Source organism: Cyphomyrmex costatus, unplaced genomic scaffold (assembly GCF_001594065.2).
Source record: "Cyphomyrmex costatus isolate MS0001 unplaced genomic scaffold, Ccosl1.0 scaffold75, whole genome shotgun sequence".
Lineage (NCBI taxonomy): Eukaryota > Metazoa > Arthropoda > Insecta > Hymenoptera > Formicidae > Cyphomyrmex > Cyphomyrmex costatus.
In genome coordinates, this window is record NW_017280322.1 from 638,085 (window position 1) to 652,962 (window position 14,878).

General features: G+C 35.1%; 1 protein-coding gene across 1 annotated transcript in view; it reads left to right on the top strand.

The window, feature by feature from the left end:
• Positions 1-1,206: 1,206 nt before the first annotated feature.
• alpha-Catr (alpha-catenin related) overlaps positions 1,207-14,878 on the top strand; it is a 42,974-nt gene continuing 29,302 nt past the window's right edge. Inside the window, exon 1 of the mRNA XM_018548794.1 lies at positions 1,207-1,293. Within this exon, the coding sequence (XP_018404296.1) occupies positions 1,207-1,293 (87 nt within the window). The remainder of the gene's footprint in view (positions 1,294-14,878) is intronic.

Sequence of the window (14,878 nt, forward strand, 5' to 3'; positions counted from 1 at the left end):
AATTATAACGCTATAATTAAAATATATAACAGAAGTTTTGCGAAAAGGTGTGTTTTCCAATTGCTCAACATAAATGTACGCAAAAATGTATAGAGTAAAGCGTTTTACACAGCTTAATTAGAACAAAATGTGTACGATGTTTAAATTAAGTTAAACTAAATGTTGCTTGTACGCCTGTATCACAAATAAAAACACTCAATGTCCTACAATCATATTTATAGCTGTCGTAATTAATAACATGTAATTGTTATATAACAGAATAACGTGTCCAATTGTATGCAAGTTACGATAAAATTAACTGTAAATTCGTTACCAAAAAATGTAACTACGTTACCATTACAGTTACCAAAAAAAGAAAGTAACGCAGTTACCAGTAAAGTTACCAAAAAAGTAACTGTAACTTCGTTACAAAAGTAACGAGTTACTTCCATTCTCTGCACAGTTGTTTATTAATAAATTTCCAATTCATTTATCCTGAAAAAAAAAGAAGCTTATCCCATAAATGATTCTTGAGAGGATTAAACTTTTTATCTTCTATATATGACGTATATGTCTTGATTGAATTTTGTTCCATTCAATCCGCGGTTTTTATTTTTTTTTATTGTTATATAAATTATTTCAATAATAAGAGTGAACTGTCAAAATGTGAATGTGGCAAGTTTATTTATCACTGACATAAATAATAAATAAATATTAAAGTATGTAAATGCGACTCGCATAGACTCTTGATCGCTTAATGTATTATCGGTTAATTATGCACGTTACTCATAGGTTCTCTCCTTTCCACTTTCGGAAGCTCAGGTGTTGAAGAATATCTTATGACTTTCGTGTAAGTCCAAATTACTGGCGGCCGTTAACGACAGTATCGGCGAATCAGCGAAGAGTGTTACGCGAGAAACCAAGAGATGGCTAGGAGTGTAGCGTCGCGACGCCCAGCGCACCGGCGCGGCGTCCGGCGTCGGCGGCAGTAGTTGCGTCGGCGTCGCCGTCGTCGTCGCGCGACGTCGCCCTTGTCATTGCCGGCTCGGGCACGGGGCTCGAAGACCATTGGTTGATCCATAGGTAGAAGGGTGTCCGGTGGCTGTCAGCGACGGCAGCGGGGGCAAGGGTTGCAGTCGTGCCGGGCACGCGGGCGGGGGTAGGAGGGGTGCAACGAACCCTCTCGCCTCGGCTCGAGTCTACGGAGCACGGAGTTGTGTTCGAATCATGGCGACACCCGACCCCGTAGACCCAGCCACCCTAGAGATTAAGACCCGTAGCATAGAACAGACACTACTCCCACTAGTGAAACAGGTAAGATGTGTTTCCGCGTGAAAATGCGGCAACCAGAGTTTTCGTTCGCACCGGCGGCGCGCCGTCTCTTTCCCATCTGTCTCTTTCTGCCTGCATCCCTCTCTTTCTCTCGCTCTCTGTACTCTTTCTCTCTCTGTTTCTCTCCCTGTCCCCCCTTTCCTCGCTCTCCCATCACGCAGACCATCCTTCTCTTTCTCTCTCGTCGCGAACTCCATCTGTCTCAGTGCACTCACTCTCGATCTTTATTCCTCTCGTATGACGCTTCTTCGCATACCCGGCACCCCCGCGTCTCGTTACGCCACGGTATATTCGATCCCTAACAGATTGAGATAATTTCTCAATCCTCGGAGTCACTCCCTCGTTACTCCAATTACGCTTGCAAAATATGCGACCCGTACGCGACCTGATGACGCGTCCGTCGTAGAATCGAGTAAGCGAACACGACGAGAGTCGTGCTGCATACGGCGCGGCCGAAACGCACACAGCGCCGTATGACATCGAAAAACGCAAGACGTCGACGAAATGGGTACGCGTGATGCGAGAAAGATCGAGCAGTGAATCGAGTTGAAAAAGTGAGCTCGAGGAAACAAACTTATAAAACGGTGATATAAGATCTCTGTCTCGCGCTCCGCTGACGCCACTCCGAAACTAGAAATAGCGCGGTTCCCACGCTTTCGATCCGCGTGCTATCGTCGCTATCGACATAGTAGAATTTTTCCGAATAATTTTCATCTTCGAACAATCTTAAATCGCTATAATAGTTCTGACGAAGCTCAGACTAACATTCGGAACGTAAGAGCATTATTTCACGAAATTTGACAAGGCTAATGTCACGTACGTACAGACATGTGTCCAATACGTACAACTTGTCACAAGACGCACGCTGCGTACACGGTAACGGATATTTCGGTGGTCCACTATCTTTGTCATTTGTCTCTTCTCCTCTCTCTTTCGCTCCCTCTTCCGCTACTGTCTCGCACTTTCTGCACTTGTCTTTTTTTTCCGCGTTGCTCACTTCAGCTGTGTTGTGGCGCACGCTCACCTTACTGCTTGTCGACGCCGATACCGGCGTTTTCGTGGAATTACGTTGAATTTACCCTGCACCCTCGTTGCATAATCACCGGCACGTGCGCGATGCACGCACGCGAGCCATATACACGGATCTGCAGTTCACGGGTCAAAGGCCTTTAAATGACCGCCCGCGAGGAATAAATCGCTCTCTGCTCCGACACGATTCAGCAAATTTACGCGAAAAACGTATGTAACGTGCAAAGTTAAAAATTAGAAATATCCGCTTTGTCTTCACAAAACTTCAGGTAATTAAAAACTGAAGTAAATTTATACATATGCTTTATATGTATATGAATACTTTGTGTACCGAAATATTCACGATTACTTGTGCGCAAGATATAAATCGATACTTCTTTCGTCCTACCTTCCAGTACATGGTCAAAATTATGATTTCGTTTAAAGAGCACTCACAGATTTTCTCAATAAAACAATTATAAATGCACCGCATGCAGTAGATTGCACTTGCGTTCATAATTTATTCACATATATTTATATGTATATATACACACATGGTTCACTAACAAGTCAAATATCACGAGAACACGTTCAATTAAACAACGTGTATTTCGCTTCATGCACGCTCTAGATCGAAAACTATTTCATTATCTCATATATCCAATAAAACTTGTTACAGCAAATTATTATTAAAATGATAATATATGCGAATTATCATTAACGTAATATACATATGTCACTGGTATGTTTAACTGAAATTAACTGCATCACCGAATATCAAATGGAAATTTCACAATAATCATAATCTACAGAGAGACAAAAAGAAACTTTATCAATTAAAAAAAAAATATATGTTTTATCTCTTAAGAAGATTTACAATTGTGTGCTTAAAAAACCCACTACTCAGTCTGCGATTAATCTCGTCAAACGAAACAGAGACCAATCTAATTTACGCTTTCGTTAAAACCAGCTGTGCCTAAAAAAGAGATTACGTCGACCGATTCGTGAGCGCGAGTTTCGCATGCAATCCGATTGAGCTCGATCCATCAAAAAAGAATCGTTATTCCCATGAAATAAAATAAACAAAACGGATAGATTCGAATAAATTCTTTTCCATTTTTCGTTGTAATTAATTTAGCAATTGTCATTAAAAGTATCGCTATTAAGAAAAAAGAGAGAGAGTTAAAAAGGAACGGCGGATGATAGATGATAAAAAGTCGATAGTTTTGCAAACACTATATCGAATCGATCGAATCGGCTGACGCGGTAATTATCATCTATAAAATGAAAATGCGCGGCAGCAAGATTAGAAGAACAAAAAGAAGAACGGAAAGGAAATAGACGGAGGTTATTTCGAGAATGAAAGAGGGGTGCCGATCACCGCTCGTGGCCGACCTTCGTGTCGTGTTTATCGATATTTCTGGCGATGTAGCAGAGTATGCATACATGCACAGAGTGTGTATATGTGTTGGTTAAACTCCTCGGGTTAGAAGGGCGTGCAGTACGAGTGGATTGGCTGGTGCATGGCACAGAGGGCGATCGTTACGAGCTGCAGCCACTTGTTAGAGCTCCGTCCAGCTACCCCCGCGCATACTTATCTCCGTCGTCATTTCTTCTTCTTGCTTCTTCTTATCACCTCTCTCTTCTACTTTTTCGCCCTTCCCACTAGTTCGCTTTTAGCCTACGTAGTAGGGTTTTAAGCCGCTTTCTTGGTGATTTCCGTCACGATTTTGTCTCGCGTCGGATTTTCTGTTCACTGTCTCTATACTATCTTGAACACCTGCGCATCTCACATATTTCGATCGCGACCTCCTTCTGTATATGGAACCTTATAAATTGTTCTCGAATGGGGAGAAATAATTGTACCTTAGTGAACTATACTCTGACTCTTCTATAGAAAACGTTTGAAAATATCAAGGAAATTCAGGACTACTGTAGTAACTTTTGAATATATACGCAAATCGCCTCTTGACATTCTATCAAAATAAAATTTCTTAGAATCTGGATTCTATTCTTTAAATTTATGTAAACTAGTATATATATATATATATGTAAAAATTTTTTAAACTATTAAAAGAACTATTAAACAATTTCTTAATAATAATTAATCACTCAATTGTCTTAACTGATACATAATATTAAAAATGTGAAGTTTTTATACAGTAAAATGCTAATTAATACAAATAAAAGCAAATGTTATATCTGACTAACAAGATTTATAAATATGCATATGTATGCAACGGATACATGTATATATGCATATGACAAAATGGAATAAAGATAATTTGACCACTGTTACCGTCGTTGCAACAATAACATATGTTTCACGCCAAAAAAGAAACTTTTCATTAGCTGTTACCCAAAGACAACTAAATCATACTTCAAACATCATGTTATAATAAGAAAATGCTGAAAATATTTATCTTATATGCTAGCCAGAATTACCAATTTCTATTCGTTTTACTTAAATTCAATCACACTTGTATCACTTTTGCGAAATTGCCATCACTTACTTGCTACGAATGCTTTAGTCACGTTGGATATCAACCATTATCAATAGAAATGATAACAGTGAACGGAGGACAAACCATCGCCCACGAAGACTTCCTCGAGAACGCCATTCTTGGACATTTTAATTAACTTCTACCTCTTGATCTAATCTCAAACTGACCCTTACTAGCACGTTACTGATTGTTAGCCGCAGATGCAGAAAGGAAGTTGTGACTATTACACAAATATTATTTAACTCCTACCATTTTAGGAACTTTGTGCAAATTATTGAATTTTTCAAATTTCTTTTCTAAGTTTAATTGATTGAGAAGGCAAGAGATTCATATTTTAAGCTACTCTACGATGTTCTGAAAACATTTCTGTACCATCAATTTATATGCTGGAAAAAATCTGGACAGTTAAAGTGCATAATATCCCCCTTAATTAGAGACGAACAAAATGTATTTGTTTAACATTTTCAGCAATTGTTTAGCAATTTTGTTGAATATTTCACATTTTATTGATTGGCGAATTGTTATTTTCTGTAAAACGCGCAGTTTTCTTGTGACTCTCTCTTTCTTTCTCGTTTTCTGAAAATTATAAATTTTGGACAAAACGCATTTTGAAATTCTGTTCTTCAATTATTTGAAATACTATTTGAACAAATACATATATCGCGAAATTACGTAAGATATAAGCTGTATGTAGACATTTTAGTTAGATCATGATATCGTTAGGATGTGTGTGTTGTGTGTGTGATAAAAAGTTTTCACTCCAATTATTCTATTTCTGCTTATTGCACCCATCTCTACACTATTTAAGTACCTATAAAAGTATTATAGCAAATCATTATAAGGAACCTTATATATATATATATGTATATATATATATATATAGGTTAAGAAAATTTTATATTAAATTATATTCTAAGACGTTCCAAGAAGATTGTGCTTTATTGTTTTCAACACGTTATAAATAACCCCTTCAGTCAAAATGGCAAAGTAGACGAACACGCAATGAAAGCAGAGACAGTTGTGCTAGCAACGAATTTTTCTTCGACTCTTTTCTTGAACTCCAGTATTATAACTCTCATGCATAATATATTTTCAATTTTACTCATTTTTTTCTTTTTAATTCAATGAGTAAAAGAATTTTTGTTTGAGTTTGCGATTACTACTTACGTCCTCAAGCGATTGCGCCAGAGCGCAATAAACGCGTCATATACAACAACACCATTTGTTATTCAGAGACAGATCAAATATAGTATTACTAAGCTATTCTACTAATATTGACTGTTGACCTATTCGATCAACAGTATCTTCAAGTTGTAAAGAAGTCGCCAATTCTTACAAAATGTCATTTGATCGGTATCCCATTTAAGTCTTTCTTATTGTTAGAAAAACTTTTTGTAAGAACGACCGAGCGTAAAGGACTGACCAACCAATATTAACCACATATCAATCGCTGTCAGCCGCTGTCCAATAATCCCATTGATAATTATTCAACTCTGAAAGGCTTGAGTAAAAAATCCGATCGTCTGACTATTAGCGTTAATATCACGATATTTTGACTTTAATGATATTTTCAATGCAAGTAATATGTACATATGGATTATAAATGGGCAAAAGATTAAATCTGAATTTCCAGAATCTTCAATTATCGTTTTAAATATTAATAATTGTATATTATATTTTGTAATTCTACATAATTGTATTATACGCATTGAAAGTCTTGTTAAAAATTTCTCTTTAAAAAATTATCTTTTGTTTCATTGTAACAAAAAATAGGAAGAGTACATAGAATGTATAAAACACTTTTAAGATATATAACTAGCGAGATATCACAATAGCTAATGACAGAAAACGACGTGGAAGACAGCCATTTTGTCGGAAAATTTCAACTATGATTTTCTCTTGGTCTCCAAGCGCGAAGAGACCGCTCAATAAAGACGTCATTGCAATCTTTCTGTCTTTGCATTGTACAGAGTTCATTTTATTATAGTCGTGTGAAAGAAAGAATAAAAGCGTGGACACGAATTCATAATATGAAATCGCAAACGATTCAAAAGACAAATATGTACTTAACTAGCATTGCATAAAATAGATATCTATGATGTAAAATTCGAATATATGTTCAAGTGTCAATTACCAGATACTAATCAAATTATATGCAGTTGTACTTATGTTGCAGTAAAATATACTTTTTTTTTGTGCAACGCGGCAAAAATTAATTAATACAAACTTTACATACTCGTTTACATATTTTGGTATGCTTATTTAAAACTATAATTCAACATTCTAACATAAATACCAATTATGTTACATCGAAGTAAAGCTTTAATTGGCAAAAATAAAATATGTGCATTAATAAGTAATCAATAAAAAAAAATACCAAATTTTAAATTCACTAAAAATTAATATGTGAACTTCATAGACTTCTCCATTTTTTAACTAATTGTAATAAAAAAATTTTTTTAATCAAAAAAGTCTTGAAGTCAAAATAAATTTTTAAGATAAGTATATAAATAAAAACAATATATATTGGAACTTTTTTTAAAAAATGTCAATAAAAATAACATATAGAGTATCTCGTATCTGTATGATGCATTGATTAACAAGTGTAGTAATTCATTGTCATTGGTGCAAAGATGACAATAATACGCCAGTGTGGTGATGTCTTGCTTTGCACAATATATGGTTTTGCCCTTTGACCTTCTATTCACGTAATTAGCTTTCAAGAATATTCTCTTTCTTTCTCTATCTCTCTATTTTCTCTTTTCCTTCGCGTACATTATCTCGTTCCTCTTTATTCTTTTTTCTGGCTATTATACCGTAGATGATATAAAACTATATGATACTTTAGACTCAAAGAGTTGCACTCAAACTATTAAATTAAATTAAATTAAATATTAAATATATATTTTACTATGTACCTCCCTAAAGAGAAAACTTTATAAAGGAAAGTTAGTTTAAGCTGCGAATCGTGGAGTAAAAATTTTCATACAGAGAATATGTAAAAAATTTAACATGTATGATAAACAACGAAAAATAGATATTAATGGAATAATTATTCTTTTCTTTGTTACATTTCTACTTATTATGCAACTATACAAAGAAAGAGAGAGAGAGAGAGAGAGAGAGAAAGGGAGAAAAAAAGAAAAATTATTTAACTTATGAAAATTAATTAAAAATAATAATAATAATTAGTGAAATTATCTTATATGTAAGTTGACTTTGATATTTCTTTGGTGTCGAAGCTAACATAGGATGAATACAATATATTAGATATACATAAACAATATTTGTCGAGAAATTATGTAGTTATTTAAAGGAAAAATTGTAAAGATATTTGAGTTAAAGTCCGGATAAAAGAGCAAAATGATCAATAAGATGAAATTTCTCTAAATGATGTAAAAAATCGTAGATTCTGAATAACAATTATATAAATTATCCTAAGAGCCTTAACTTTTAATTCCTTATCAAATTGTTTTGTAGTAAATAAATAAGAGAAATTATTTAATTTTGTACATTTCTCTCATAAAAGTTTACATGCCTATATATTAAAAACTTTTAGAAAAAGTTTGTATTATTACTGTTAATTGAACTAAAAATAAGAAATAATAACTGTTATAAAAAAGCAAATAACATAGAAAATAGATGTATTCCGATATATTGCCACAATAAAAACAGTCCTTCGTTAAAATACAACATATGAGATTGTGATAATTAATTTTTAAAAAATATACGACTGCATTTCTGCCTTGAAAATATTGCATAAAAACGATTTTGCAAAACGCTATGTGGGTATTAGACATAATATTTATATTTACAGAAAGAGAATCGACTCACTTATGGCAACAAAATGAAATTGAAATTGCGAAAAGAAAAAAGTGAAGCGCTGTCGAGAAAAATGTGAGAATTTCACCAGTACCACAGTCACGTGCTATGAAAAGTGAGACGACAATAAAAAAGCAAACGATACGCTGTACATGACAAGAGAAACAATGATTAACTGTACTTCGGTGCTTCAATTTTAAGACACTTTCGCACGTTCGTGCTTATTTTGTGCACAGTACGCGGACAAATGCGTAGGCTGTACTAAGAAATTTATGTTAAAGATAGAACAACAATTATTTGATAGATTGATTATAAAGCATTGATATTACGTGTCAGCCGCAAAGTCATCAATAATAAGTATCGCTTCCGTCACTGCCGCCGTTACCACGACTTTACTCTCGAGTTGTCATCGTTTAGCCTATATCTAAAAAAGTGAGTCAATTCATCGACCTATGACTTTCAGCGCGTACCAACCACGTGCAACAAAAGCGAATCGCACTTGACGGTGAACGTGACAAAGTCTGCCCGTGGATGATGCGTCGATTGCAAATGTCAAACAAGAAAAATGCCGGACTCGGCTCAAAGTGGGTCGTGTCGACAAAGAAAGTGAGGCGAGGCAAGGCCTCTCGCACGTTTTTCCGATAGCTTTTATCCGCGCAGTTATGTTGGTTAGTTTCGTTTCTGGCGCGTTATGGAAGCATACCATTTGGTATTCAGGTCTCGACGCCCACCCGATATAATATGTCATGAGACGAAAGGCCGAATAATATCCAAGCGGTAGATCATACTCGCGAATCGATATTCGCCTACGCGAAATAGTGCGTATGATCGCTCTCGATAATCACAATAATGACAGCGAGCTTCTTCTCGGAGGAAAAAAATGTTATTCGCGTTCCCGCAAAATACAGGGGTGACTAGACGTTCTGGTTTTCGAGAACGTGTCCTCTTTTCCTTTAGGATATCCTCGAATGTCTCTAGATGTTGTCGCAAACGTTTCAACAAATTGCTCCTAAGTTTCGAACTTACAATTAGCCCGCGATTAAAGAGCATATACATATATAGTGTGCGCGCGGCCGGCCGGGCGAGATTGATGTTTCTCACTGAACGGGAATGTATGTTTTAGGCACGTCTTCGACGGAAGAAACGAAATTGAGTTTCATAAGTATAATGGGCTCATCGATGGTAAGTCTTTAATAGGCAGTGTCGAAAGTACCTGCGGCTACTTAAATGTGATGTGTTACATTTAGATTAATTATACATAGATAACTAGCGATGTGAACGACTGATTGTTCTATATGTGATGATAGAGCAGAACACTAGAGAGCAACATTATTCTTCGAGTTTGCAAGTATCTACATTGTATTGTTATCTGTTTGTTTTTCCGTAGAGGCTTTATACAATCGGCTAAGCATGATGTTTAAAAAGTTTCTTTTACACGACGATGTCCACATATATTAAAAAGAAACAATTTGTTATTTTTACAAATGGTTAAGCGTGACTATGAAATATAATTATTTACAAGTACTCAAGTCTCTGTAATAAATATATTTTTGCACACATTAAGCCGGATTCAAATCAATAGACAAGCGCAAACATGAATAAATAATTTGCTTCAATAAATGTAAATCGGTACATCTATAGCTCTGAACTCACAATACTATTTACATTCAATGAAACAAATTGTTCATTCACACTTGTTCACGCTTGTTTACTTGATCTAAATTTAGCTTTAAGTATACATTAGAGCTTCATTCCGATAATAATCGGAAATCTGTTTAGATGCTTTTTCATCGCTATAATCATTTTCATTTAAAACTTACAATAACTTCATGGACTTGTACAAACAAATACAGATGCGCAAAAAATTAAACTTCCTTAATCCTTTCACGAATTTGTGCTTTCTTAGGGAATGAAATTGCAAATTTTATTTGAATTTGTTATTGCATATTATTCGAGGAAACAGCATCTGAGGCATTCCATTAATATTCTGAATAACTATATATTCGTATGCGAAGACATAAAATGGCGCCTTCGATCGTAACTGTTGCGGGTTATGTTTCCCTTCGGCACATAAAATACATACCGCATTTGACATGCTTGTAGTGAGTAAAAGAACTCAATAAATAAAGATATATATCCTTTATACTAACTTATCAACGCGAAGCTTAGAGTAACACGAATAGATTCCAACATTTATGTGCAACTTTTTGTTTTGTCGTAAAAATTCCATAAAAATCCTAATCTAGTTAACGTTAATATGTAAAATAAAAGAATAATATTCTAGTTACAACAACGCAATGTATTTCAAATGTGCTACCCGCGCGCGCGCGCACTTCCCCCTACACACCATACACACACACAATTTTTTCGGAATTTCAAAGAAATAATTTAAATTGTTTGTTCATTATCTCTATATATATATATTGAAATCCAAGATAAATTTAGATCTATTATCTCGAATTTTTTCACAAAATTTTTCATTCGCTGACTAATCTGTTACGGTTCCAGGTTTTTTTTTTATGAATCTCTGTAAAATATCTACTGAATTTGATATGGAGATGGAAGATCCGTAAAAATGAAACCCATTCAACGAACGAAGCAAAGTCTTCCAGATCAATGCAAGATGAAAAGGACTGGCTTTATCATGGTCTTAAGATAAGTTTAGTAAATTTCAGGATTCACAGATATCAGCGCTTGAAATTGAATAAAATTTCTACATATGTATCATATCGAAAGTTTTTCTTAAAACCAACTCGTAAAACCAATTCGTAATCTGGAATCTATCCAGTTTGGAATATCGCCAAACGGCAATTTATTAAAAATCAGGAACGAAATATGTGAAGACTGCGTTGTTCTTCGATAGCATTATTTTATCATGTATTGGTTATATATCATAATGTAATGAGATATTATAAAATATAGCTATATATAGTTCTATGTCAATTAATCTAAGTAACTTATCAAGAATAAACACACTTTATATAATCAACAATAAATTAAGAATACGCAAAGAACAAATGAATTTAGCGAATTATGATTGTTAATGATTCCTATGAAATCACAATACCGATTTATATTTCAGAAATTCAATTTACTTACAATTGTTAATAATTTACAATGTCTTTCGTAATTTTATCACTTCTCTAAAGAAGAAATGCACCTTCCTTTCGCTTTTATTTGTACTATGTGTTTTTTATCGCCAACTTTGAACAACATTTGTCGTGAGAACAAAAGACTCAAAAGTGCTCGCGCGACTTTCCAAAGACTGCGAACTTCGTTCTCAAGAACCTGGCACTTTATGTCAGGACGATAGAAAACCTTTAAATGAAACTTAGAATAACTCGAGGGAGAAGCAAGTAAGCGTCTAAGAACGCTAATTTACCGAAATCTACAACGAAGGTCTACATATCACCGGAGTACTTCGAAGAGTATCGATTTCAGATATTCGAGGAAAAATCGTTCGAATACGAGCATTAAGCCTGCTATATGAAATTCTTCATTCAGTTTTCGCGGTATATGACGGTATATTACGGTATTAGATAGTTCCTAGATATCGAAAACGTGAAAAACTTTGAAAGCCATTTGCGGCGGATGGATATAAGATGTGCATTCGCTGCAACCTACCTCGCGGTACAGTATCATAAATATTACGTTAATCATCTAACCGTGCAATCTTATCTATTCCATTTCATCTCGCCGCATCTCGATAATATCGGTAAAAGGAAATTGTTTAAAATGTACATCCCGAGCATTATAATTTCAGGACGCGATCCCTACTTTCTATAGAAATTTCCACTCTCGCGTGTATCATTAAAAAAAAAAGCACCTTTCCATGGCGCGCGCGCGCTTTACCTCTACCTCTACATTGTAATTTGCTGCTTTTATCTTTACACTCAAGCATATCTCGTATTTCTTGCGTCGTCACATTGATACGTACATTTCTCTCAAAAAAAGATATTAGGCACAGCATCCATCTCACTTATATGGAGTATAGTATACATAAATAATAATACTGTGTCATTATACCTACTACAATACGTAACGACATAAAATAATTTTGTATGCGTTCCATTTTTTCATATACCTATATTTAAATGGTATTTTCAGCTACTATCTAATATGTTTAGCAATTGTTTGTAATCACTGCGAGTATTCGTTGCTCAACTGTCACGAATTCCATATTGACGACGCATCATGGCCGAACATCTCATGCGAGATAGAAATCCTTTACTACTCAGAAGGGCGAGAGAATATATATATTACTTGAGTACCTATGTACTTCTAACTGTATGTCATCGCATACATGGATACTCTATCGATGTCATGTGGAAATACATATGTATGTATCTTACTAGAACTTTGAAATTCAGAAGCAGTATCTCTCGGACAAAATTTTCTCTCTCTCTTCACTTTTCTTAGCTTAAAATAATAATCTTTATTGCGCTCCGGATTTTTTTTCAAAAATTTCTTTTTTCGCAGAACCGCTCGATAAAGATAATTTTTTGAATTGTGAGCCTTTCGCAAACATTACACACACACACACACACATATATGATGATTACGTTGTGCAATGTTCCTCCGTTCAGTCATTCCGTTACCCTAAATCTTAGTTACCTAAATCTTACCCAGTTACCCTCTCTTTTTGTCTTATACTATCCAATTCTCTTCCTCATCTCTTTTCATCTCATCCCTCCTCTCCTAGATAATACATATTTCTCATGCGTGACATTTCGTTCCTGGTGTCTTCGTATCAGGGATTATTTAAAAGAATAAATAATTTATTTTATTATTGATAATGCCAAGCGTTCTTCATAAACGACTTTCTCATTAACCACAAGTACATAAAATTATTATTATGCCTATAAACTACATTTGATGGTTATTCACATTTTCCACTCTAATAATAATTACGCCATCGAAATTCTCACCCTTCTGTGAAACACTCAATATATGTCACGTATTAATTTAAAAAATTTCATATACTCAATGATGATAGTTCTGTTATTCGTAATCATGTTACACTGTTGAATCGAGATGAGAGCCCTGGACAAGACATTAATTATAACAGGATTATCTAATTAACGAAGTAACTTGAAATCAATCTTATTATAACGCTCTAACAAACTGCTTCACGGTCGACGATAGTAGAAGAACATATGTGTTAAAACTAACGTAAAAATCGAAAAGCTACATTGAAAGGCATGCATGCAACATGAATATGCGAAGCTAGAAATTTTAATTCGCTCGGCGCGAACTTTAACGCTAAAACCACATCTCCAACATTTCGTAGTAGTGGAAATTCACTAAATACGTAATTACAATATCTCTATACGTGTTAATGGTAATCTACGGAGACCTATAAAAAGCAGCATTGATTGCTTAAAATAAAATGCTCTGTATGCATGTTATATTTATTGATATTAATAATATCAATTTTATTAAGATTATATTCAATAAATTAATAATGAATAATAATGATAACATATATATATATATATGTGGCAACAATGTGAATTTTGTATTAGACATTAAAAATTAATAAAGCCATTTTGTATAATAAACATTTAAACACATCTCATCAACAATTAGAGATATGAACAATTTATTCGCTATAAATTATACTTATTCTCTTTCTTCCTCTTTCATTATTCTCTCTGTAGGTCAAACTTTTATAATGAAAATTCATGTTGATATAAAAAATTACCATCTCGATTCCTATCGAACTCACGTTAGGAACAAGGATCTCCCGCGCTTTTTAAGTAGCTAAAGAGGAGCAAAAAGGAAGCATTCTCCTGGACGATGCATCACGGAGCATGCAAAAACAAGGTCTAACGAGCCGCAAAAAAACTATCCCTAAGTCATTCTCAGCTGCCGTTTACGCATGAGGTTAGAGGAGCGTGTCGCACTAATTCGGGGATGACTGAGGTCAAAAATAAGACGACTCGGCTGGATGTCGAGTGCAAAAATTGAGATTTCGCGGGCGAAAGTACGGGGCTGCCGACGTATTGATTCTCGGTCGGTGGAGAGAGGCAGCAGCGCGCCTGTGCCCGGCAGCCGTTCGTTCGTTCACGTAGACCAAGAGCGAGAGCGAGAGCGGGAGCGAGAGGTAACAAGCGGATTCAGGGTGGGAATACTAGTGCGAGAGTGAGACCGATTCACACAGCCGCACTCGTCGTTCCCCGTGGATCCTGCCACCGCGAGTCGCTGCTTCCGAGTCCAGTCTTCCCCTAGGC